Source organism: Rattus norvegicus, chromosome 5 (genome assembly GCF_021556685.1).
Source record: "Rattus norvegicus strain SHRSP/BbbUtx chromosome 5, alternate assembly SHRSP_T2T, whole genome shotgun sequence".
Classification (NCBI taxonomy): domain Eukaryota; kingdom Metazoa; phylum Chordata; class Mammalia; order Rodentia; family Muridae; genus Rattus; species Rattus norvegicus.
The window spans coordinates 144,637,332-144,664,080 of NC_141538.1; the positions used below are offsets into that span (position 1 = coordinate 144,637,332).

Sequence of the window (26,749 nt, forward strand, 5' to 3'; positions counted from 1 at the left end):
TGGTGCCCACAACCTTCAGAAGTCAGTTCTCTTTTCATCCTGGGTTCTGATGACTGAACGGAGGTCAGGCTTATTTGGCAAGGTTTCTACCGACTGAGCCATCTGGCAGGCCACCATAAACAAAGGTAGCAGCCTTGTTTGGAATTCCCAGAAATGTCTGGGGAAAGGAATGAGGCCTTCCTTCTCTATCCAAAGCCATATACGTTCAGGCCTTGAGCCTGGGGTCACTGCTATTTTTGCATAAAGGGCAGTTATGTTAGTAAATGGTCACAGGTTTCCAGTAAATGTGCTGGAATTCTCTCTCTCTCTTTCCAGACAGGGTTTCTTTGTGTAGCTCTGGCTGCCCTGGAACTTGCTCTGTAGATCAGGCTGGACTTGAACTTAGAGATCCACCTGCCTCTGCCTCCCAAGTGCTGAGATTAAAGGCGTGCACCACCACTGCCTGGGAGAATTCTTGACTCCCAGTTGGCCAGACTCCTGACTCAAGGGCTCCTTTTCCTTCCTGTACCCCAAGATTTCCCCATTTTTCAGCTTGTCTTGGGTAACTTAAGGGTTTGTAATTACTCAAGAGTATAAATGATATATTTTTGATAGGTCCATTATTATTTTAAGTGTTCGAGTGTTTTCTTGTACGTATGTACATGTTCCACATGCATGCCTGGTGCCCACAGAGGCCAGAAGAGGGTGTCATGTCCTGTGGAACTGGAGTTACAGATGGTTATGAGCTGCCACATGGACCAAGTGTTTAAAACCAACTTCTTCTAGCTCAACTACACATAAGGTTTTGAAATAAGTTTTTAGGGTAAGATAGTTAAACGCAAAGTAGAAAATTTAATACCAAGCTAGAAATACTGAAGCACTTTTGGTTAAAAACTTTATTAGCTTTCTGTTTCTCATAATCATACATATCTTTAAGGAGTTAACATGACAGATCAGATCAGAGCCTGGCCACCAGTACACAGTGATAGAATTCAGCATTTGGTGACTCTAATGACACGAGATCACATAAATCACCCCCAGCAGAGTTCCCATTCCTTTTCCTAAACATGGCAGCCAAGCACCATTGTGCATCATTTCTGGTCCCATGGTAACTTACAGATCAGACCCACTCCTCTGTCTTACTCCATGTTAGCGCATAGCCAAAGGTGTAAAAAGGCAGCAGGTAGACAAACATTATGAAACGCTGCGGTCTAAGTACTATAGTAAACTCTTCTTCCTCAGGAAAAGCCAACAGAGAATATGAGGCGAGCTCAGGCACGTGACAGAGCTACAGTGGGAGGGACGGTGAGAAAGGAAGGGGTCAGAGCCCCACGTTGTCCTCTGGTGTCAGTGGGAATATTTGGCAAGAGCTGGGAGTATGAGAGGGTGGGAATGATTACTCTGAATTTATGTAACATTTCAGTTTTAAAACATTCTGTTGACTCGGAAATAGAAGTTCACATCTGTATTACAAATAGGCACACATGGTCAAAGTGATTACAAGGTAAATTTCAAAGGCCATCCGCAAGGAGGACACTTTGCAGGTGGCCCCACCCTCCCCACATGTCTTGGAGTTTACAGTTCACTCCTCAGAAAGGTCCCTTTAAGAATGATGTTAGTTCTTCATCCACTACTCAGGGTTTAAAAGCAGCAGCAACTGTCTGAAGCAGGAGTGGTTAGCAACACTTTGTGTGGGAAGCTAGAGGGAGGGGCAGGGCTGCAACGGACTGGTCGTGCTGCCATTTTAGTCCTCCCAGCATGAAAGAAACAACATATTATTTTGTCTATTTAAACTTAATCCATACAGTGTTATAAAGTCTTTATATATACACACATACAAACAGCACTGTTTTCCACAGCCTACAAATGCACCCACATATTAATTCACAAAATGATACTTAGAAGATACAGTAATACTTTCATGGGTCCATAACGGAGAGAGACATTCAAGCTGCACACTACAGTAAAACCGTTAACAGTGTTCTGATAATCCGTGTCAGCTATTGCACTGCGCATGCACGCTGCCTTTCTTTCTTTTTTTTTTTTTTTTTGGTTCTTTTTTTCGGAGCTGGGGACCGAACCCAGGGCCTTGCGCTTCCTAGGTAAGCGCTCTACCACTGAGCTAAATCCCCAGCCCCACGATGCCTTTCTTTTGAGACAGGTCTTGTTCCATAGCTGTGACTGGCCTGGATGATCCTCCCGTCCTGCCTTCAAGTGTTGGGACTACAAATGTGAGTCACCACACTTCGGGCTTTTTTTTTTTTTTTTTTAAGCATAAAGTTCCTCAACTTCTTACCTTGTAATTCTAATTGTTCCATTAAACTAACAACAGATATCGTATTTGTTAGCAAGGAGTTGGAAAGGCCCAAATGCTTGCAAGAATGGGAGGTCACCATTAGTAGAGAGAACAAACATTGAATTCATCCATACCCTGTATACTTAACCTACATTCATTTTTCTTTAAAAATAAAAACAAAAGCAACGAACTCGTCTGTTATAAAAGGAATTGTTTATACTTGTGGTGATATGCCCTTCCTAGAAACAGGGGTTCTACCTTACAGGAAAATGGATTTTCTATTGAAATGTAAGGCCCTGCCTGCACTTACATACATCCACTATCACCTGCAGCCAGTCTCTGACTTCTGAGAGAGGATCTCACTAAGTAGCCTTGCTCCAACCTTGTGCTCCGTCTGCTGCAGCCTCCTGCATGCTGGGACTACAGGAGTCTGGCTTATGTTTTAACTTTTACTGATAAATCATAATTGGAGTTTTTAAAGTAAAGCCAAGTTCAATTCTGTAAATGACGAGCGAAGTCTGGACACTTTGCTCTTAGAGCCTACCCACCTCTCCAAGGGAAAGGGACCGAATGTCTGCCAAGAAGCAGCGGGTAAGGCCCGGCAGAACAGCAGCTGAGGTGGACAGGAAACACAGGCACCTGGAGACAACAGGGCAGGTTAAAATCTGGGAGCCTGATGGCCTCCCCACTAACTCAAAGTGTAGCTGCAACTACTTTAGCACCACTGAAAGGAATTTAGTTTTCAAAACTTACATTTTTGCCAGCGGTTATTACAAAGAAAAAAGTGTGCCCGTACGCTGACCTCTGGTGGGGAAGAGTGGGGACACACCACATCATGATGCCTCCATGGTTCTCATGCATGGCCCATGAAAACAGTCTGCCGTAACAAAGACACTTTCACAGAGGCCAATTGGAAAGGAGCCCTCAGAACCTTCCCTACCACTCTGAACTTCTGAATAGCTCTTCCTTTGGGGAAGTCAAGTGTTATTCACAAACAAACCGATTCACAGGGGGACTTGGTGAGGTAGGTGAGGGCAGGTACCATCACTACAGGGAGACAGGCGGAGAGTGGGAAGAAAATGCCAGAGGTCATAGAACAGATGAATGGCACAGCCTGTGTGAGCATCACCAAGTCTCTGGCATATGCCTTACAGACCTTTCTACTCTCAAAGGTATAACTAATTTCTTTTTTAAAGATTTATTACATATAAGTATTCTTCAGACACACCAGAAGAGGGCATCAGATCTCATTACAGATGGCTGTGAGCTACCATGTGGTTGCTGGGAATTGAACTCAGGACCTCTGGAAGAGAAGTCAGTGTTCTTAACTGCTGAGGCATCTCTCCAGCCCTTAACTAATTTCTTTTTTTTTTTTTTTTTTTTTTTTGGTTCTTTTTTTCGGAGCTGGGGACCGAACCCAGGGCCTTGCGCTTCCTAGGTAAGCGCTCTACCACTGAGCTAAATCCCCAGCCCCCCTTAACTAATTTCTTAATAGTCCTCTTTCAGTTGTGTTCTTTTTTTTTTTTTTTTTTTTCTTTTCTTTTTTTCGGAGCTGGGGACCGAACCCAGGGCCTTGCGCTTGCTAGGCAAGCGCTCTACCACTGAGCTAAATCCCCAACCCCCAGTTGTGTTCTTTTAAAGCCACATTGGTTACACCTCAGGCCTGAGTAGAGATTTTTTTTTTAAAGATTTATTTTATTTATATGAGTATTATGCAGTTGTTTTCAGACACACCAGAAGAGGGCATCGGATTCCATTACAGATGGTTGTGAGCCACCAGGAATTGAACTCAGAACCTCTGGAAGAGCAACCAGTGCTCTTAACCACTGAGCCATCTCTCCAGTCCCACATTTTTTATTTTTCTAGAAGACAGGGTCTTATATTGCCCAGGCTGACCAGAAACTCAAATGTATGACCAGCATGCCTGGTGCATATACGTTTATGTTATTTTACTTTTATATGTGCCCACTGAGGCCAGGAGGGGGCATCAGACCCTATCCCCCCCTACCCTAGCACCCCTGGGGCATTAGTGAGCTGCCAATGTGGGTGCTGGGAACTGAATTCTGGTTCTGACCGAACAGTAAGTGCTCTTAACAGTTGAACATCTCTCTCTTGGCCCTAAAAAGGGATTTTTGTATAATATTTTTTTACATACCAGTAAGTCAGATGTGATAAATATATTTATATAACAACTTTAGTTAAATATGTAAGAATAGATAGTTTAAGAAAGCAAGAAATATGTAAACTAGAAGTTGTCTAAGTATTAATCCATTCAACCGATTTTTAAAAAAAATATACTTATGAAGCCATGTACTAAAATAAGTCAGAAACTTTTTTTCTTGGTCTGGAGCTTGTAATGTAGACTAGGCTGTTCTCAAAGTCAGAGACTGCCCTGACTCCCGGTGTGTTTTGATTAAAGGTGTGTACCTGGCTAAAAATAGTCTTCTCATCCAGCAGGAACGTCCGGCAAACGCCCTTCTTCCCCAACTATTCTAAAGACTATATTCACCCACAGTAGAGTGACTGTAAACTGCCCGGAAACCTTTTTGTTTAAAGAAAAGAAAAAATGGTGCCCTGGGCTAAAAAGGCACCTGGGAAAGTTTCAGACAAAAGAGTCCTGGAGTTCCTGCTCGCTCTTCTAGGTGGTTGTTTCATGGGGGGGGGGGGGGGCGGTGCAAGTTTGTGCTTGCAAAGCGTGTGCTTTACCACTTGAAGTACACCCCTAGCCTATACTTAAGTACACACGTGGGCTTGCAAGGCCCTCATCTCACCAACAAGGAATCATTCCCTGACTGAAAGGAGAGGTGTTTGCACTGAGTCATCACCAGAGATCTAGTGTACCGCTATGAAAACCAAAACTTCCTCTTACTAACTCCTGGGGACCAAACTGGATGTAGTAACCGGGTGGAACCCTTTACACCAAGATTCTTCCTTCTTTTTAACCCACCAGGGTTCCCCCCGAGTCTGCACAGGCAAGTCTGACAAGGCCCAGATTGGGGTTTTCTAAGGAGAGACCCACCAGTACGCTACAGTCTGCCAGGCTTCTACTTAAGGCTAACAACTTCATGTGACCTCCTCACTATAATGCAGAGGTGACTTTTAAGATGTAAATCTGTCAAGGAAGCACGGCTCTAATACACATCTCCATGATAAACCTTTCCTTGACAGCTGTGCTAAACAGCCAACAAATGCTCCTTTAACTGTGAACACAGAAAATGCTAATCCAGGGTTTCTAGGATCCCAGCAAAGAATCTATCTCCCCATTTCCCTTCCCTGCCTGCTCTCACAGCCTCACTGGTCAATGTCTTTATAAATCCCTCCTTTAATAAAGGTAGAGTCACATACACAACAGATTGGAACCATTCCTTCTTTGAGCTGAAGATTATCAAATGGCCAAGTCCAGGAAGTTTTGCTTGTCCCCCCCTCACCCCCAAACAAAAGTCATGAAGCTGAAAACTTTGGGCATGAAGTAGCAGACTGATTTCCTTAGTAAGTGTCTGATGCAGCAGGTACAAGTTTCCTAGGATGGCCTCCAACTCAGTACGTAATCAAAGCTGGGCTTGGTTACAGGAATGTACACCGCCAAGCCCAGTTTGTGAGGCACTAGGGATTGAACTCAGGGCTTCAACCATGCAAGGCTTCTTCTGCATGAGCTTCACTCCCAGCCACTGACACAGCCTCTGATACAGATGTGCACACGGAAGAGTAAAACATACAGGGAGGTCTTCTGGGCAATGTGCACATCTCTTTTACTCACAGGACTGTTATTGAAGGTATGGCCTACACCTCCCTGCACAGATACTTGGTCCTGAAGAGGTACGCTATGAACTTAAACAAGCCAGATGCAATTTCATCGCTGATGTGGCACAGAGGCCAGTTGGGTGTCTGGGTGTGTGGAGCCTCCCATGGAAGCTCAGGAACCCAAAAGCTTTCAGAAAAGAAACTGGATTTCAGACAGCGTCAAACACATTAGTGTAAAAGAGTGATGTGCCCATCTACCTAGAATAATGGAGACATACAATAAAATGGAAGATACAGTGATTAAGGGGACCTAGCTATACTTGCAGGGGGAAGAAAAGAGCTACTTGAAACAGACTCTCCTGAATGGCTAACGAGCTTGTCCGATCAGTGCACTGACATTCAGTGAGCACTTGGCGGGTGAAGGAGGGCGTGAGCGCAGAAGGTAGGTTAGAAAGCAAGGGTTGTAACTAGAAGAATGCAGAGAGAAATGACTTAGCTAACGTCTACATGGGATCACACGCTGACTCATTTCACAGTGCGTTTTTACTTACTCTAAAAAATATCTTCTGGTTTGCAAGTCCCTAAAACCTTCCCAATTCCCCCCTCTCAGTGGAGAAAGGAGTACAGCGAGGGAAGTGAAGTGCATGGAGCCCCAACGATTTGACATTTAAAAATTCAAGAAAGGATAGAGTTTCTCTTTTCATTTCTCACAGGAAAGAAGAATTCCTTAGCAAGCAAAGTAGGAGTGTAGAAATATAATGGACAGATTTTATCTTCTTTAGGGAATAATATATCTTTTTCATATACTTAAAGGAATTAATGTGCCAATATAAAGGGAGATTGAACTACTAAAAAAACTTCAGTGATTTTATATCCTTGAAATTAATATTCTATAATCACACTTTTATTGCTTTTCAATTAGTTCATGTTACTACTTAACTTTTGTATACTTGGTGATAAGCTCTCACTATGAGGCCCTGGATGACCTGGACCTCACTAAGTAGCCGAGGCTGGCCTGGAATTTGCAGAGGTCAGCCTGCCTCTGCTTGAGTACTGCTATTAAAGCCATGCACTTCGGGCCTTCTGAGGTCAATTTTAATCAGATGAAATGCTTTTATCATTCTGTCTTTGTTCTTCCCAGACACCTACACTCTTTTTTCTTCACCAATACTCAGGGTTGAACCAACTTTGAAACTCTTCTAGGGGAGTTCAGGGTAGCAAATCTTCCAAATAATTATGGAAGGAAAATCTCACTTGGGAATCAATTATCAATAACTTGTATATCCTTTTCTATTTGTCTTCCCGACTATAAAAATGAATCACAATCTTTTTTTTTTTTTTTTTTGGAGCTTGGGACCGAACCCAGGGCCTTGCGCTTGCTAGGCAAGCGCTCTACCACTGAGCTAAATCCCCAACCCCATGAATCACAATCTTGAGCAATGTGCCTCAAGCTAACAAAAGAAACCAAAGATCATTTATTTGACAACATCCTCCAAGATGGAATCAGGTAAAATAAAGCCAATTTGTTAATGTTTGTTTGCTATCAAATGGAGGAGGAAAATGAACCTAGCTTACAGAGGCCCTCCCTCCTATCCACATGTAGAAACCCATCTAGGGACTGTCTTTAATGCCCATTATATAAAGTACTAAATATTCTAAAGTAGAAAATCGGGTTAACGGTTTATTGGTAAAAATCCAAACTCTATAGAATTAGTAGTTTGGCTGATATATTAACACTATCTCAATTTCTGCTAATATCACAAAGAAAGAGAAAAGCTAGATATATTTATAAAAATAAAATACCTTAAATCTAACATCTGGGCAAAATGCAAAAGTTGCACACGAATTGCCAATAAATATGAACATCACTATAGAAAAATTAATCTTAAAAATAAGCTAATAATTTCTATTAAGACCTTATAAAAATGAAAAAGTTTAATGTGCGAACAGACACAGCTCACCCCAGATAACCAGTGTAATTTTACTGACATTCTTACATTACGCTGCAGACAAGGTTACTGAGGGGTGGTGGTTTCTGTGTGTTTTTAGCATAGTTATTGTCTGGAGGAATGGTCACTAAATTCACAAGAGGAATTGGTTAATTGACCATTTAGTTGTAAGAAAAGGCTGCTAGCTTCCCAACAGATGACTGAGTTCCTAGTGGGCTTAAATGGTCTCACTTTGCTTATTCTCACAGCCCACATTTACACGTTTTCCTCCCTAGGGCTAGGGGCGAAATCGGGGCTTTGTATTCGCTAAGTACCCTTCCAGTGAGTAGTTATATATCCTCAGACTATGATCTATTGAAAAATAATTGACCATGCCCTCTTCCTGTCATTTTCTACAGTCCTTCTGACCTAAAAAAGCAGGAATCATGTAAAATAGTCATTACTGTCTAAAACCCAACAGTTCCCTAAGGACTGAGCTCTCATGTTGCTTGCTCTCTTGAACTGGTCTCAGTGACGCAGCTCTTCCCTTGTATGTACTGTCCTTAACGTTGAGTCAGAAGGAAAGGTTAGGTCAGGAGGTAACGTGCTGAAAACGGAAAAGCTCCTCATAATACAGTTCCTGCCATGGTACCTTTGCCACGGGGTGCTTACTACTATATCTCCTATCTTATGTATATTATAAACACTTTAAACATAACTGAGAATTAAAAATTATATTTTCAAATTTACAAAATCGATTTGGTGAGCATTAACTGAGAGACATGTTACTACACACAAGTCCCTTGGTTCTCCTGACCAAATTCAGGACAAACGACACTATTTATATGAAACTGGCATACTCTTGGTATTCTAAATTATCATAAAAATTTTTAGCTTTACGTTGTTTGAAAAGTAAAAATCTACAGCACCATCTTCAGAAAAGGCACTTTCTAAGAACCACTTTGCTTTAAAAAACGACTTAAAACCCAGTGTCTACCTGGAAAACCTCTTTACTGAGACTCTAATGGAAAACAGTAGCAGATTCTGGTGACCTTAGACATAGATTTCAAACAAGGAAGGGGGCCCACTGGCTGGCTGGGTGACTCGAGAAGATCCTAATTTGTCATCAGTTCGCTACCTATAACTTTAACATGGTCTTCTACCGGGAATTGAACCCACCACACTGAGGTTCACCATCCTTTTATTCAAGCTAATGTCGTTAACTTCTGTGCTTTGAGAACAAAAGATTCTGAAGAAAACTCTAGGCACTCCTTTGGAGGGGTGAGGTAAATTTCATCTGGCCATGGATAATATCAACAGAAGCCTTTATTCATTTTAAAGTTGCAGACTTACAGGGAGAATTAGAAACATAAAATGTGCTGTTATTATAATCCTTTTTCTCTCGCGATGTATTTTATTTATCGCTATCTAATCGCTATCGCCTGGGTCTAATTAATCACAGCATCACATTCAATGTTGCCAATATGTTTTGGAGACGATTCTCTTTCTGATTTGTCTGGTGTTTTTCTTTTTTTTGGGAGCAGGGGGTTTGGCAGTTGGGGACACAGTATTCCTATGTATCCTGTCCGTCTTTGAGGAACCCACACAACTTGAAAGGGACGGGTAAGCTACACGGAACCGCTGAGTGCCTAGGGAGGAGGAACACAGGACGTCTGTGTTTTAGCCATGGCCTCCTGTTGCTGAGGCTGGCTTTGAATTCCTGATGCTCCTGAGGGTTGGGGTTGCACCTTATACTCAGCTTAATTGAACATAGAACTCAGTTTAATGACAGCCAGTGAAAATTATGCAGAGAGGTCAGTTAAACCTCTTGGAGAAACATTACTATGAAGGTTTGAAAGAGAAAGGGAACTATTCTCCCAATGCCCAAAGTGTCGAGGCCCTTGATTTTCTTGAGAATTAAGCAAGTGAAAAGCCCCACCACGTGTTATGATATTCATCTCCCTGGGCTTCGCTTCTATGGCTGCTCTCCAAGTGCTCACGCTGCCTGTTACTGAGATCTGGAAGCTATTCTTACTCAAGAGCAGCTGGTTTCTTATTCCAAGACACACGTCAAGCTCGCCACCCTAAGTTCCACAAGATACTGTGAAAGTCACTACTGGGCTATGGGAACCAGAGAGGGCCTGGCTTGGACAAGTCCTTGGGTTTTTTGAAGGTGAGGAGTGTCTTCAACCAAATGCCTTCCCAAACACACAGAACGTTCTTACTGGGGTCCCTTCTAGATTCTCTTTAGGAACAAAAATAAACTAATAGGTCATTTACTATGTATTTCCAGACTATTTTTCCTGGAAAACGTGTTAAAAAATAATTATTAATAAAACAAAAGGTTTCCATATTTCTGTGGAAATGTGCCAGAACCCAGAACCGAGAAGACTTTAGTGCCCTCACGTGGACTATCAATGTAAAAGAAAACTACGTTTCTAAAGCAAAGGCGTTCTGTCACTGAACTGGAATCAGCACCGTTTCAAGTACTTGTTATTTGTTACCTTCATATTTTATGTCCCTAGACTTATCTGAGAAACAAAAAGTGTCTGACACTAGCCTGGCATCTTGCTTATCTCCTTACTGTTTAGTGCAGTAAATGTCAGACCTGCATTAATAAATATAGCAGCCACAGAATTATTAATATACGGTCTCAGTGCCAGGGCTTAGATACCGGAATACAGACATGTAACACGCACACTCTACACACACATTTGCCATCAAGAATATACACTAAACTCGCAACTCTTCACATGAGAATCAATTTCTACAAGTTGCTCAGATTGACGTTTCAGTCACTCTTCTAAGCCATGCCTTTTATAAAAAAACAAACAAACAAAGAAAACAAACCCCGACAACATCCATCAGCTGGGAGCAAGAATGCGGCAGAAGAGAAACATTACTATGGCTTCATGATGTTTAAACTGAAAGGAACTTAGGAAAGAGATTAGGAGTTCTACCCAGAAATGGAAAAATAGTATAAATTTCAAGAAGTATTTCTATAGGCCTTTTTATCTTAAAATCCTAAGCACAAACTTTGTTGGCATTGCTTGGTATACCAATTTATTAGTAGGCAAAATAGAAACACACTATACATAGTCTTTATGTATAGTTAATTATCTTAAACTAGCAAGACAATAATGTAAATGCATTCTAAAAAAGGAGCCATTTAAAAGATAGAACCTTATTTTAGAAAAAAAAATTCTTCTTTAAAAAAATCCTTTCAAATAAGAGCTAAAGTAAGGGTTTCACTCTGGCATGTGTGAGATCAAAGGTCAGGAAAGGAACAGGGTGCCCATGCCACTCCCCAAAGCTCCTCACGTGAACATGTGCAGGGGCCAAAGAAGGTGTTCTAGTTATACTAAGCAAACACAATCCAGTCAGACTTTTGATAGGGAGGCTATCCCATTCTATTCTCTTGGCCATGTTCCCCAACAGCCAGGCATGATGATAGGAGCGCAGTGGTCCTAACTACCAGGGAGGTTGAGAATACTTCTGGAGCCCAGGGTTGGGGGCCAGCATGGACAATAGAGAGAGACTTTGTCTCCAAAGCAAACAAGCAAACAAACCAACCCGAAATATGTTAGAAGGAGATTTCTTTTGCTAGGGTTGAGATGGGAATATTTTGGAAGGAAAAAAACTGTATAAAGTACATAAATATCCTTTGTAAAGTGCTTTGAAACAGTATTGAGAATTGCATTTTAGTTACTTCAAAGCAACGAACATATAAAATACAGTACTTTCTTTAGTGTTCTGGCAAAGGGACAGAAGAATTCATGCCTGTAGGACATGGGCTCAGATTTTAGATTCAAAATACAGTAAATTGGCATAAACGTGGACTAACAGTAAGAGAGCAAACGAAGACCTAAATACGTGCCTGCTCATGGCAGATGGAGTTCTGAGAGGCTGACAGCGCCCACCACAAACATCTGTAGTGCTTGTCCGCAGAGCCGGTGTGGGGACAAGAACAGAGAAGATTCACACACAATTGTCATGAGTTACAAACTGCAGAGTTCCCGAACCTGACGTTACGGAGAAACTAAGCTTTGATAGCTTAAAGTTAGTGACTAAAGTTACTGATTAAAGAAGTGAAGAAAACTAAGTTTTTAAAGAGTTTTCACTGTATTTTAGAAATTTACTAATTTTAAATGATCAAAGTATTAATTTCCTTCATCATTGCCATCTTACTTTTAAAGAGAAAGTTACACTGGTAAAAAGATAGAAAAAAACCATCCAGTATTTGACTCCTTTTAGTCAAAGAAGCACAGTTCAACAAGTAAGATATATTTTCAGATAATTTAAAAATATTTAAATCTTAAGCTGTTCACTGTTATTTTTAAACACGGAGGTTCAACTACGTCTCTGATCTCTTATCTGAGGCTCCTTTAATGGGTTTAACTCCTTTGGCTACAACTGTTTTAAGGAATTGCTTTAAAACTGAATTTATGAAACTAAGGAAACTCTCCTTCTGAAATTAAGGCTGTATTACTTTGCCCCCTTTAAATGACAGATGTCTGTTCTTCCTGCTAGCCATGGTGAGGACGACAGACACGACTTTCCTGTAAAACTGCTTATTGCACTAAAAGAGAGCAAAAACTGTCTCAGTTCTTAAATATGATTCTAGTTCTATAAAAAGTGTAGCCAATACAGTTTATAATTATTAAAGCACTATTCTAATGAATATAAAGGCAAAGGGAGCTATACTTCAACATATATTATGTGTATACATACATACATACATATATATATGAATGAAATCACATTAAGGTTTGAGGGCAGTAAGTAAACTAGCAAAAACAAAACAAAAACAACCCCAATTCCTTCCTTTTTCCATCCTACAGAGTTTCAGATTTCTAAAATCTTTCCCTTTATAAAAGCTTGAAGGGATTTCCAGGTATAACTCATACAACAGAAGGCTTTGGAACATTTGCTCTGGTCAGAAAGGTCTGACAAGATTTCGTATGTGCAGTGGCTTTACAAACTCACTACAGGAAGAACCCTGGGTCACCACTATGCTGAACACAGTGCGCATGGGGCTAAGTCCAGAGCAGGAAGGAGCAGACGCTCACAAACATGGTGTCGGGAGTGGAGGACTCCTGGGTGTGAGACAGGAGCTAGGAGGAGGGTACATAAAACCAGAGGTCTAGTTTGCCAAGCCTTCCTTCAAACGAGCCATATGCATGAACATACGAATGTCATTTGTAGCTACAGGGACAAAAGAACAGATGCTGAAGGACACAAGGAAAGACAGTTCCCCAGGGGAATGAATGATAGAACACACACAGGTACATATCCGTGATCTAGATACATACGCACATGAAGTAACGTGTGGGTGATGAAAATACACACTCCTTTACAAGAATAGATGCACATTGCTTTTTTTTGCATGTAAGTGAGCAATCATTATTTGTGTAAGTGTGTGTTTTTAAACCATCATTTACTTTTTCTTTACTTTTTTTGCAGAGACAGTTGTGCCGCTAAGCAACTTGAGGTAAAGGTATTAATGGGGTTAGACTGTAAGAAGTGAGAACGAACAACCGTGATGCTTCTTCTACAGGACACTGCAAAAAAGCAGCGGGCTGGCTCCCTGGTATACAACAGTGCTGTGTTCTTTGACAGAGTAAACAATTTTCCTCGGATCAACGTAAGGTCCAGACCCCTACATAGTATTGGCTTCTGTGCGGCTGGAGGCCTCCCCAGTGAACTGAGTCCACTGGAAACATACGAGCTCCAGCTCTTCCTCTCGGAGTTCACTTGGACTTGCTAAGCGAAGTACATTGTGCGTAAGGTATCTTGGTGAATCTGGACAGCCTTGGCAAGAGCTTGTGGATCTCGTCCATTGCTCTGTCCTGACACATGGCTTCCTTCAGCACTGTAAGAGATTGGTTAATGAACACACACATTCTGCTCTAAAGTAATGACTCTGAAGAATGCTACATGCTGTAGAAAATTCCAAAAACACTAGAAAATAGACACTGGCACAGTAAACTTTGCCTCTCATTTAGCTCCAATATGGCCAAGTTTTACTCTCTTTCATTTTCTCAGAATTTTCAAATCCCAGACCTCATCACTTTGTCTAGTATATATAATATAATATAAAGTGAATAATATCTTCCTTGGGTAATTTGGAGAAGCAACTAAGTTACTAGATCATTCTGGTTTTTTAAAATATTTTATGTGCATGAGTATTTTGCCCGCATGCATCTAAGTTCCATGTGCATTCTTGGTGCCATGGATCCCCTGGAACTGAAGTACAGACGGTTGTGAGCCACTATGGTGGCAGCCAGAGTTCCCAACTGTGGAGCCACTCATTTCCCCAGCCCCAGATCTTTTGATTATTAGTAAGCGCACATAGTATTTTTAGTAGAAAACCGTATTTTGGGCCGTCAATTATCACTGGTTTTTGACACCGTGCACTGGCTGTCTGACAGCCTATGGAACTTTTTTTAAATTAAATTATTTTATTTATTATAATATTATATCATTTATTCGCATTCCAAATGTTCTCCCCCTTCTTGGTCCCCCAGTGGCACCTATGTACATAAAAAATGGCCCAAGGACACTAGACTATTTGGATTTGGTTTAAGACCCTACTCTTCGTGGTTCCGTATTACCTGTCATGCTCCTTGTCCACCAGATGGTACCTGGCTCTGAACGCCACCAGGTGAGCATAGTACGCTGGTGCAGGGATCGACACGGACCTGGTACAGCGCACGTAGGTGTGGCAGAGCTGGTAGGTCAGCAGCTGCAGTTCATCCGCAGTGAAGCAGTTGTCATCCCACAGAACGTGATAGTGAGAAGGACGGCTGGTTCCCTACAGAGGAGAAACGGCACAGTGTGCTGACTCCTTTCTTCTCTTCTTTTTAAGGTTTCGTTCATTGGTGACTTGGCGAGATGGCTCACCGGCTAAAGGCGTGTGCTGCACAAGCCTGGTGACCTGAGTTTGATTCCTAGATCCCATGTGAAGAGTTACAGAGAAAGCAGAATCCAGAAGGCTGCTTTCTGACTTCCACACTTGTGCAACGGCATATTAATACTCACACACACAGTCATGGCCCCTTTCATTGGTGTACAGTCACTGTGTACTTGGTACATAAGAGCACATTCACGTGAGTATGTACCTCACATTGAGCATCCTGCCGTCTGTCCTCTCTTCCCTCCCTGACCTGCCCTCTGCCTTACTCCACTGTTCCTCTGCAGTCTCACCTCTCCTTTCACGTCATCTCTACACCCATGATTATACATGTCCTCATCAATCTAATGCTTTTTACCTGTTGCTATCACTTTAGTCTATGTGTGTGGGTGTTCTGCCTGCTTTAATGCCTGTGCACCATGTGCCCGCCTAGTGCTTGTGGAGGCCTGAAGAGAGCACTGGATCCCTGAAGAGAGCACTGGATCCCTGGGAGCTTGAGCTACTACAGACAGGGATGAGCCACCATGTGTGTGCTGGGAATCGAACCTAGGTCCTCTGGAAGAGCAGCCAGTTCTCTTAACCTCTGAGCCCTCTCTCCAACCCCTCTCTCCAAAATCTAGGACTCCTGACCCTCCAGTCTTCACCTCCTAAGTGCTGGGACTACCAGTTTTTGCTACCAGACCCAGCTTATAAGAGATCATGGTGCCAAAAGTCATTATGTTAAGCAAAATAAGTCAGATTTGAAAAGATAACACCAGATATTTTCTTTTATATGTGAACTCATTATTTAAGATTATGTATGCATGTATATGCATATATATAATTGTGTATATTTATGTATTTATGTGTGTATATGTAGGTCAAAATCTAGAAAGCCGATAAAAAGGGAGGAAGAGGTCTCAAGGAAGAGAGAAAAGGAGAGGGTAACAGGAAACATGTGAAAGTGTGGGGGAGGCACAACAGGGAAAGGAAGCAGGAGGTTGCTGGGAAGGGAAGGAATGGTAACAAAGCACGAGACACATACACATGAAAATTCGAGAATTATTTTGCTGGATTATTTTAATCCCAGTACTGGGAGGTAGAGGGAGGAGGATCTCCGAGTTCCAAGCCAATCTGGTCTACAAACAGGACAGCCAGGGCTACACAGATAAACCCTGTTTCAAACAAAACAAAACAAAACAAAACAAAACCCTAAGCAAAAAACAAACAAAAAAAACCCTATTTTGTATAGTACAATATTTCTCTATATAACCCTGGCTGTCCTGGAACTCACCCTGTAGGCCAGGCCAGCCTCAAACTCAAGAGTTCTGCCTGCCTCTGCCTGCTGAGTGCTGGGACTAAAGGTGTGCGTCACTAATTCTGCTGTTTTCATAAAAATATTTCCCTCTTAAAGTAAGGAAAAGGAAGAAATTCGTTTACTAAAACTTACACATGAAAATAACTAGGAACACAGAAAAGAGTATTATTTACTCTCTGTTTGCTGAGGAGAACTGGGGCTCCTCAGGAAAAACATTCCCCTGGAGCAGGCTCACCTGTATTCCAGCATGGCTGCAGAGATAAAAGTCGAATTCATACGGGTGAGTGATGTCTGTATCCACTGTGGTTCCAGCTGGGATGTTGCCGCTTCTTCCCACCTACATTTTTTTTTTTTTGGCGGAGGGTGGGGGGGGGAATCAAATTTTAATCAACAGGACAAAAACAAGTATCAGAAAGTACATTAAAAATGTTCAAATACATAAACCAACTTCACATTTCACTACTTTGAGCTTGAAATATTACTGAAGTAGCTATTAAGTTCATCCCTTAGTTCCTCGTCTTTTAAAAATTTATTCTTTTTTTTTTTTTTTTTTGGTTCTTTTTTTCGGAGCTGGGGACCGAACCCAGGGCCTTGCGCTTCCTAGGTAAGCGCTCTACCACTGAGCTAAATCCCCAGCCCCTTAAAAATTTATTCTTATCATCACTACTATTTGATTTTCCAAGACAGGGATTTGTTGTTTAGCCTTGACTGTCCTAAAACTAGTTCTGTAGACCAGGCTAGACTTGAACTGAGAGATCCGCCTGCCTCTGCCTCCTGAGTGCTAGGACTAAATGTATATGCTACCACGCCCAGCTTAATTATATCTAGTCTTAAAAAAATCCCAGCCTAATAAATTAGCAACACATACCATACAGAAGCTGTAACCTATTTAAAGAGGAAACTGGATTTTTCATGACAGTTCCAGTTTCTAGACTTATGCTCTAGGGTAGTTAGTCCCAACCTTCCTACTGCTGCAACCCTTTAATACAGTTCCTCATGTTGTGGTAACCCCCAACCAGAAAATTATTTTTGTTGTTATTCATAAACAATTTTGCTACTGCTATGAATTATAGTGTAAATAGCAAATAGCCTTGGAGACAGAGGTTTGCCAAAGTGGTGGTAACCAACAGGTTGAGAACTGCTGCTCTATCTAGGACAAGGTATTTTACCTCTTTGTTTTCTCAGCTATAAAAATCTTCCTTTTTGTTTTCATTTTTGGGAATTGAACCCATGGTCTGAAATGTGCATTACATCTAAACACTCCAACTAAACTCTGTCGCAGCCATTGTTAGCGTCATGTGGAGCATGGGCAGAAGTAAGCACGGATGAGCGGCCTTACTAACCGCAGCTGACCATCGCCATTACAACTCTGTAGTAGAGCTAGAGTTGTGGTTCAGAGGTTAGGAGCACTGGCTGCTCTTCCAGAGGCCCTGGATTCAATTCCTAGCACCCGGGGTTGGGGATTTGGCTCAGTGGCAGAGCGCTTGCCTAGGAAGCGCAAGGCCCTGGGTTCGGTCCCCAGCTCTGAAAAAAAAAAAAAGAACCAAAAAAAAAAAAATAAAAAAAAATAAAAAAACAAAAATCAATTCCTAGCACCCATGTGGCAGCTCACAACTGTCTGTAACTATACACACATGCAGGCAAAATACCAACATACATAAAAAAATGAATCATAGAAAAGAATGCTGTGTAGTTACGTAGCTTGGATTTGAGGACCACTTCTAATAGTGCTTTCTCTGTAACCATCGAGAGATTACAGCTTCATTTTCATGACAGGGATGATATATATATATATTCTATTATATGTAATAATAACTGCATAATTTTTAGGAGGACTAAGTCAGTTAAACTGAAAAACCACTTAGGTTGAGTATGGAGCTCAGTGTACACAGCCTAGCTAGCACCCATGAGGTCCGCACATGATTTCCAGCAACAGAAAAAGAGGAAGAAGGGAAGAGATAGGAAAGGAGGGAGAGAAGGAACAGGGAGAAAAGGGAGGACGGGAAGGGAAGAGGCAGACATTGGAAGCTTGATGGTGGGGAGGGAGCTTGACTTAGAGCAGTATTACAAGACATAAAATTACCCTTTCTGGGTTGGGGATTTAGCTCAGTGGTAGAGCGCTTGCCTAGCAAACGCAAGGCCCTGGGTTCGGTCCCCAGCTCCGAAAAATAGAAAAAAGAAAAAAAAATTACCCTTTCTGTTCTATCAGCACAGAACAATCGCGTATGATGTCTCTTCTGAACGACAATGTAGGTTATTCCAGGTTGATAGTCTTTTTCCAAACTGATACAGGCTTCTCGAATTGCCAGGAGCTCATAATATAATACCTAGAGAAGATGCAGCACAGGAACGGAACAAGCCAGTTGTTTATTTTACAAATTCCAAAGTAAGATAATGATTTCACTTCGTGATTTTCTGTTTTTAAGGATCAATTTCATTTTAAGTTATGCATATGTGTTTGGGCAGGAGTTTGTTTGTGCACCTGCGTGCAGGTGCCCTGGATGCCAGAAGAGGACATCAGAGCTCCTGGAGCTGCGGGTGGCAGGGAGCCACCTGATGTAGGTGCTGGGAACAGAACTCAGTTCCTCTGCAAGAGCCCCAAGCACTCTTAACTGCTAGGCCACCTCTCCAGCCCCACCTCATGACTTCTTAGCATCATGTACCGTACACCTCCATAATGCTTCTGCATTATGTCATTTAGCCACGAGCAGAGCAATGAAGGCTCACATATCCACAGGAAGATTTAAAAAGGAAAATCTACCGAGGCATCAGTTTTGATTTGACAAACTTTTAACTTCAGATGTTTACCTTCAGATCTAGAGATCACATCATAAACTTAGTGTGTGGTATACTTATGGCCTAAATATATTCCAGGCAACCCGCTGAGCATCCTCGAACACACATCCTGGGCAAGGAGCTACAAGGTTACAAGGCTGGCGGGGGATTGAATTTTCATTGTACGGCAGCACAGTTGGAAAACCAAAGAAAACAAAGTGGTATCTTGCCCACAAAGAAAAAAAAAAATCCCAGGCAACCAACCTGTCTAAACTGTCCTTCGGAAACACCATCCCGATAAAAGATGATCCGAGTAGGTTTGAATCGGGTTGACTTGTAAAATTGGATGAGCAGTTCCCGGACCATGGAGGCCAAGTCCTGGATGATTTCCTGTCGGGGTCTCTGAACTCTCACTGTGGCACAGTATCTGCTTGGATGGGCATCCATACTGCCTACAACCTAGGTGGGGAAGAGAGGAATTCATCAAAACTAAGCTGTCTTCATATGCTTTACCAAAGCCTGTTCATCATTACTTACTTTGAAAATAACAAAACATAGACAATCCCTCGTAAAGAATAACAACACAAAGACTAGAACGATTAAGCAGTATTTTTTTCTTTTTCTATTTTCATGTGTGTGTGGTGTGCATATACGCAAATCCATATTTTGTACATATTTGGGACCATGTATAATGCTGTCCTTACATGTGAATGTGTGTGCATGAAAAGGTCAGAGGTTGCACAGTTATAGAAAGAGCAAGCAGGCAAATTACAATACTTATAGATTTAAGGAATAAAGTTAACAGATTTAATGGGTATATTATACCTATTTATACCCCCAAACCAGAATGATCAACCTTGGCCAAAAACTCTCAAACCTGAAGAACAATAATGAAAGTTAGTGACAAGAAAATCGTTAAAGAACTAAAAAGATTAAAGACTATCACTCTCCAAAAGGAAACAAACAAACCAGGCGCTGGAGAAATGGCTGAGCAGTTACAGTCACTGGCTGCTTATGCTGAGGACCCTGGTTCAGTACCAAGCACCCACATGGTGGCTCACAACTGTTAACTCCAACTTCAAGGGACTCAGTAACCCCTGGCCTCCATGGGACTGCAAAACTCGTGTGTGTGTGTGTGTGTGTGTGTGTGTGTGTGTGTGTGTGTGTGTGTGTGTAGGGGTATATTGTATGGATGCATCACCTGTCAATTTAAAAACCCATGGCCTATAGGAAAGGGTAGAATAGAAGATGGGACATCTGGGAGGCAGAAAGAATTCTGGGACAGAGCCAGGCTTGGGAGATTCTTGCCCAGGAAGATGTAATGAGATAGATGCATGGTACCTAAGCATGGATAACCAGCCATGTGGTCAAATATAGATGGGAATGAATGGGTTGGGGGCTGGAGAGATGGCTCAGCAGTTAAGAGCACTGACTGCTCTTCCAGAGGTCCCGAGTTCAAATCCCAGGAATCACATGGTGGCTCACAACCATCTGTAATGAGATCCAATGGCTTCTTCTGGTGTGTCTAAGGACAGCTACAGTGTACTTACATAAAATAAATAAAATCTTAAAAGAAAAAGAATAAATGGGTTATCTTAATTTATGATTTTAGTCAGAGCCTAGCTATATAGCCAAAATATTTCCAGGAGCATGGGGCTTAGAAAGAAGAACCAAGACAACCTTCTAAATACATAAAATAGAAATAAAATCTTCAAAGAGAAAAACCAAATTATCTGATCAATAAATGGGCCAATAAAGCGAGCAGACAGGTCTGAAAAGAAACCCAGGACCAGAGAGAGAGGGCTTGGCGGGGGGAGCATGCTTAGCAGGCAAAAGCATGCTGCAGCCCAGGATCTCCAGCCTGAGCTTGATCTCTGGGATCCACACAGGAGAATGAGAATCAACTCCTCCAAGTTGTTCTCTCCTCCCCACATGCGCGCTGTAGCACTGATGTGCACCTCTGCCCAGCAGTAAATAAGGAGAAATACTAATGGCCAACAAACACTTGACAAACGGCTCAACATCCTTAACCTTAAGGGAAATGAAAATTAAGGTTCTGTAATTCCATCTCACCCAGGCAAAGTGGCCACTGCCACAAATAAATGACAATAAACCTGGCTATGGTATATGAAGGAGCCTCCTCCACTGCTGGTGGGAATGTGAGCAGTGACACCTGAAAGCAGTGGACAGGTTTCTCGAAACGCTGAGAACGGACCTACCACATGACTTAGTTCTACCTCTCTTGGGCACACACCTGAAGAACTTAGAGTCAACACAGACCGCGGAGATACCTGCGCTTACATGTTTATGGCCGCACTATTCACAGTAGCTAGGAAACTGTACACTCAGACGGATGGACAAAGGAAATATGGTGCAGGCGCCAGTAATCTGGGCTAGGGTGGGTTCCAGGGATGGTCAAGCTTGGTGGAAGGAAAGAAACAACTCCTGCGAGTTCTCCTCTGACCTCTAACTTCCACATACATGCCCTCTCTATAAACAAACAAACAAACAAACAAACAAATAGATGAATTAAGATACCTGTATAGTAGAATTTTATGCAGATGTAAAAAAAATTGAAATCATGGTGTTCAGAAAAATACAAATGGGAATCCTCATGTTAAATAAAACAAAGCCAGTCTTAGAAAGACAAATATCACGTGCTCTCTCTCATACATAAAACCTAAATTTAAGGGGTTGGGGATTTAGCTCAGTGGTAGAGCGCTTGCCTAGGAAGCGCAAGGCCCTGGGTTCGGTCCCCAGCTCCGAAAAAAGAACCAAAAAAAAAAAAAAAACCTATATTTTAAAATTTTATTATATACATGGACTAACTGGGAGAATAGAGGCTGAATTGGAGAAGGGAAGAGACTATAGGAGAGAGAAACGGAGGAGGAAAGGGACTGAGACCAAGAATACCAGCACATGGGTGACGATGCCAGGACAAAACCCACACATGTGTGACAAGGATGATACTGGCACATGTATCATGATGCCAGGATGATATGGGCACATGCATGACGATGCCAAGATGATACCAGCGCATGCGTGATGATGCCAGGATGATACTGACACATGCATCATGATGCCAGTATGTTAACCCAAAAAAATTAATAAAGAGGAATATATAAAATTTTGAAATGTGGAAACTAGTGTGGATTCTGGATAACACAGACTTGTCTAGAGTACTCACAGCAGCAATGGAAGGCTTCTTCCCGTCACCAGCAGGCGGGTGTGTGACATCTGCGCCCAGGAAGATCACTGGTTGCTGGAACACAGAAGGTCTTAAACACATTTTTTTAAAGGGTTAGACAGTTCATTTATTTCATGTTTCACATGTTTGCAATACACCTGCACACCGCTGACAGTACAAGAAAGCCTGCACAACCACCAGACCTGAAGCGCTGACCAGCGTACTTTGTTTGTTTTTAATCTCTACACAGTCTTGGCAGTCCTGGGAATCACTACATAGACCAGGCTGCCCTCGAACCCAGAGATCCCCTGCCTCTGTCTCCCAAGTTCTGGGATTAAAGGTGTATGCCACCACACCCAGCCTGATCTTTTAACTCATGAATCTCTATCAATGAAGTAAGAGCTGTTATATCTTCCTGACATCTTGTGAGATTTGTCATGTTTTTAAACAATGGTACTACTGTTGTAAAAAAAACTAATGTTCTCTGTAATGGGGAAAAACTATGTTTCTTTATAGTATTTCAATAATTTCTATGCATTTAAAAAAACTACTTATGTTTTTAAGTCTATGGAACTTAAAAGAAGGACCGAAAGAATCAGCAAGCCTTCAACTTTTAGTTTTAGCCTATTTTACACTTTCAGGCAGGGATTATAGAAGTCCACTGACCCACAGAATAAAATTTGAATATATATTTAATAATTATGAAGTCCTAGAATTTTTTTAAAGATTTATTTATTATAAATAAATAAATATATAAGTACACTGTAGCTGTCTTCAGACACATCAGAAGAGGGCATCAGATCTCATTACAGATGGTTGGGAGCCACCATGTGGTTGCTGGGAATTGAACTCAGGACCTCTGGAAGAGCAGTCAGTGCTCTTTTTTTTTTTTTTTTGGAGCAGGGGACTGAACCCAGGGTCTTGCGCTTTCTAGGCAAGCGCTCTACCACTGAGCTAAATCCCCAACCCCCCCCTTGTCAGTGCTCTTAACCTTTGAGCCATCTCTCCAGCCCAAGTCCTAGGATTTTTAAAATTTTATTTTAAAACTTCATCCTTTAGAATTGAAAGGGCTAGGGTGGGAGATGTGTCAGCAGTTGTTTGCCCAGAGGACTCCACACACATGGTAGCTCGCAGCTCTCTCTAACACCAGTCCTGAGGATCCAAAATCTTCTAGCCCCTATAGGCACTGCACGCATATGTGCACAGAGATACATATAAAATGAAGGTTAAAGGTATTTTAAAAAAAATATTAGCTGTTTCTTAGTTCTTGAATGTATTGGTTAAATTCTCTGCCTCGTTTATAAATTTCATCTCCTGCTCATACAGGGTCTCACTGTATAGTCCTGGCTGGCTTGTAACTCAGTGTGTAGACCAGGCTGTCCTGAAACTCTCTGTAGACCAGGCTAGTCTCAAACTCACGGAGATCTACCCTGCCTCTGCCTCCCCAGTGCTGGGATTAAAGGCACATTTAACTATTGTGTCTCCAGCCCCAGCAGTTTCTTAATCGTGTTAAGATTAGTTCACAGGCAAGAATCATTAAGGTTGCCTCTTAGTCTCTTTTAGTAGTTACTATAGGGGGAAAGTAGTTACCTATGGGGAAAAACAAAGGATGAAAGAGAAAAGCTTACCTTTGATGAGGTACAAGAATATTATTGATTCCTCCAAGTTTAACATTGATCTTTAGGCACAAGTTTGAAAGAGTTTGAGGAGATGTTTTTATTACATTCTTGACTTGCACACACTGTGTGGCCATACCCAAAAGTGTGTCTCCTACACGCTTCACCTCCGCTATGGAACAGACGGAAACGATTCAGTCAGAAAAGAAGACACGTGAAAATGAGTCCCCTCCCTGACATTAAAGCTATGAAGGATGCCTCGAAACGTATCACCATTTCAAGGTAGAGCACCTGAAATTATACCAATATTAAAACAACAATAAATCAATTAAAACACTTTTCATTAAAAAGATAAATCATTAAAAATGCGTGGAAATTTTAGGCACCAGTTTAGAATTTATCTATTGGTTTGTTTTGTACATGAAACGTATATTTAAAAAAAATCTAAGCTTTTAGCCAGGCATTGTGGCACATGCCTTTAATCTCCGCACTCAGAGGAAGGTTCCAGGGATCAAACTCAGGCTGTCAGGTTTGCATGGCAAATTTACATGCTGAGCTACCCTGACAAGCTCCCCCAAAATATTTTTAAAACTAAAGGAAAAAAAAGGGCCTCTATCAATTTTAAAGGATTTTAAGTTAAAGACAATTAAGATGCAGAAGAAGGGGTGGATGCAGGAGGAGCAGAAATTCATTGCATACATGTATTAAATTATGAACAAGTAAATCAAAATATTAAAAAAGATGCAGAGAGAAACTCTGTTATTAAAAATTAGTACTGTGCAGCCAGGTGTGGGGGTCCACACCTTTAATTCCAGCACTTGGAAGGCAGAGGCAGGAAGTTCTCTGTGTGTTTGAGGTTAGCCTGGTCCTCAGAGTGAGTCCAGGACGCCAGGGCTGTTACACAGAGAAACCTGTCTTGAAAAACCAAAACCAACAAATAACCAACCAACCAAAACAGAACTAGTACTATTCTTGCAGAGGATCCAAGACTGGGACCTACCATTCACCTCAAGTGGTTCCATGTTCCTACTTGCATGGCCTATGTTTTAGGGTTTCACTGCTGTGAAGAGACACCATCACCAAGGCAACTCTTATAAAGCTAAACAATTAATTGGGGCTAGCTTACAGTTTCAGAGGTTTAGTCCATAATCGTCATGGCAGGAAGCATGGCAGCATGTGGCGGACACGGTGCTGGAGGAGCCAAGAGTCCTACTTTTGATCCACAGGCAGCAGACGGAGACTGTGTGCCAGCCACACTGGGCATATCTTAAGCATAGGAGATCTCAAAGCCCACTCCTACGGTGGCACACGTCCTCTAATAATTCTACACCTACTCCAACAAGGCCACACCCCCTAATATCGCCATTCCCTAGGGCTCAAGCATTCAAATATATGAGGCTATGGAGGCCATACCTATTCAAACCACCACAGCTTATTAAGTTCCACTTAAACATTTAAAGCTTTGCTAATCCAAAACCCCAAAGTCCACATTCCATCAACAAGCGGCACTGTCAGGACTGTCACAGCGATACTCTGCTCCCTGGTACCAACTTCTGTCTTAGCGTTCTATTGCTGTGAAAAGACACCATGACCACAGCATCTCTTATAAACGAAAACATTTAACTGGGGCTTGCTTACAGTTTCAGAGGTTTAGTCCATTGTTCTGGTAAGGAACAAGCAGGCATGTAACTGAGTTTCATGTCCAGATCCACAGGCAGCAGGAAGAATAAAGACGCTGGGCCTATCCTGAGCTTTTAAAAACTTACAGCGCACGTTCAGTGACACACTTCCTCCAACAAGACACACTATTGCAGTAAGGCCACATTTCTAATCCTTCTCAAGTAGTGCCATGCCTTCTTGATTAAAGATTCAAGTACATGAGTGCATGGGAACCATTCTTACTCAAATGACCACAGGTGGCTTCAGGTTTCTGTTATTGATTGGTTGAGACAAGATTTCTCTAGGTAGTTCTGGCTGTCCTGGAACTCACTTTGTAGACCAGGCTGGCCTCAAATTCAGAGGTCCGTCTGGCTCCGCCTCTTGAGTGCTGGTATTACAGCTACGCACCACCATGCCTGATGCAGGTCTTTGTTATTTCAAACAATGCTATGAATTAACCTTTATTGTTTTATTTCATTTTATCTTCAGGGTTCATTTCTATAAGTGAAATCCAGGATTCAGAGGGAGGCTGTGGGATATGTATGTGTGTGTGTGTACATATAAAATCTTTACAGATAGTGACAAACAAGAAATTCAAAAAGCACTGAATTTATTAATTTGGCATATGTGTGTGTATGTACGTGTGTGTGTGTGTGTGTGTGTGTGTGTGTGTTTGTGTGTGTGTGTCTGTGTGCGCGCGCTCGCACTCGCGCGCGCGTGTGTTTAGGAGCCACCAAATGACTACATAAGATAGTAAGAAAAAATTTGATTTTGTCAGGGAGGTCAGATAAAGCTTTTGCTAAAATTTAAGTGAATAGTTTGCATTTCTTCTTGGTGAAGCATGGATTGTGGAGCATGGAAAGCAACACAGGTAGAAGTAAGAAAGTGAATGGTGTCCCTGTGGGGATCTGAAAATAAAGGGAGATCACAATGAAAGCCAACACTGGCAGAGCTTCTCAGACTGGGGCAGGGAGGTCATTGTTGAGGCAGAACCTAGGATTTCTGCTGACTTCTGACATCTGAATTACTTAAACAATCTGCTCAGAGGCTCTAGAGGCATATGATGAAGTCATCACACTTGCACTAGAGACATTTCCATTCTTGTTTTTACACTCTTTACCATTGATCTAGAAACAAGCAGGACATCTTTCAGTTTTCAAATAAACAGAAGTATGGTCATATCAGAAATATTAATTCAAGAAATAAGTGACCCATCATTTCTCAGAGAAAAAGTGGAGGAACCTTGAATGCACATTGCTAAGTGAAAGAAGCCTATTAGAAAGACTACGTAGCAGGGCAGCCAGTGGTGGTCTGCACCTTTAATCCCAGCACTCGGGAAACAGAGACAAGTGGATCTC

At 41.9% G+C, this 26,749-nt stretch overlaps 1 protein-coding gene across 5 annotated transcripts in view; it reads right to left on the reverse strand.

Annotated features, from left to right (window-relative positions):
* Positions 1 to 860: 860 nt before the first annotated feature.
* Ago3 (argonaute RISC catalytic component 3) overlaps positions 861 to 26,749 on the reverse strand; it is an 84,849-nt gene continuing 58,960 nt past the window's right edge. For 3 of the 5 annotated variants that reach the window (XM_087549309.1, XM_087549308.1, XM_087549310.1), the window contains 7 exons: positions 23,745 to 23,904; positions 22,117 to 22,207; positions 19,194 to 19,388; positions 18,347 to 18,481; positions 16,390 to 16,491; positions 14,559 to 14,758; positions 12,048 to 13,816 (listed from right to left, as the gene is read on the reverse strand). In XM_087549309.1, coding sequence (XP_087405435.1) covers positions 13,708 to 13,816; positions 14,559 to 14,758; positions 16,390 to 16,491; positions 18,347 to 18,481; positions 19,194 to 19,388; positions 22,117 to 22,207; positions 23,745 to 23,904 — 992 coding nt within the window. In that variant the 3' untranslated portion in view covers positions 12,048 to 13,707. 5 annotated transcript variants of the gene reach the window in all.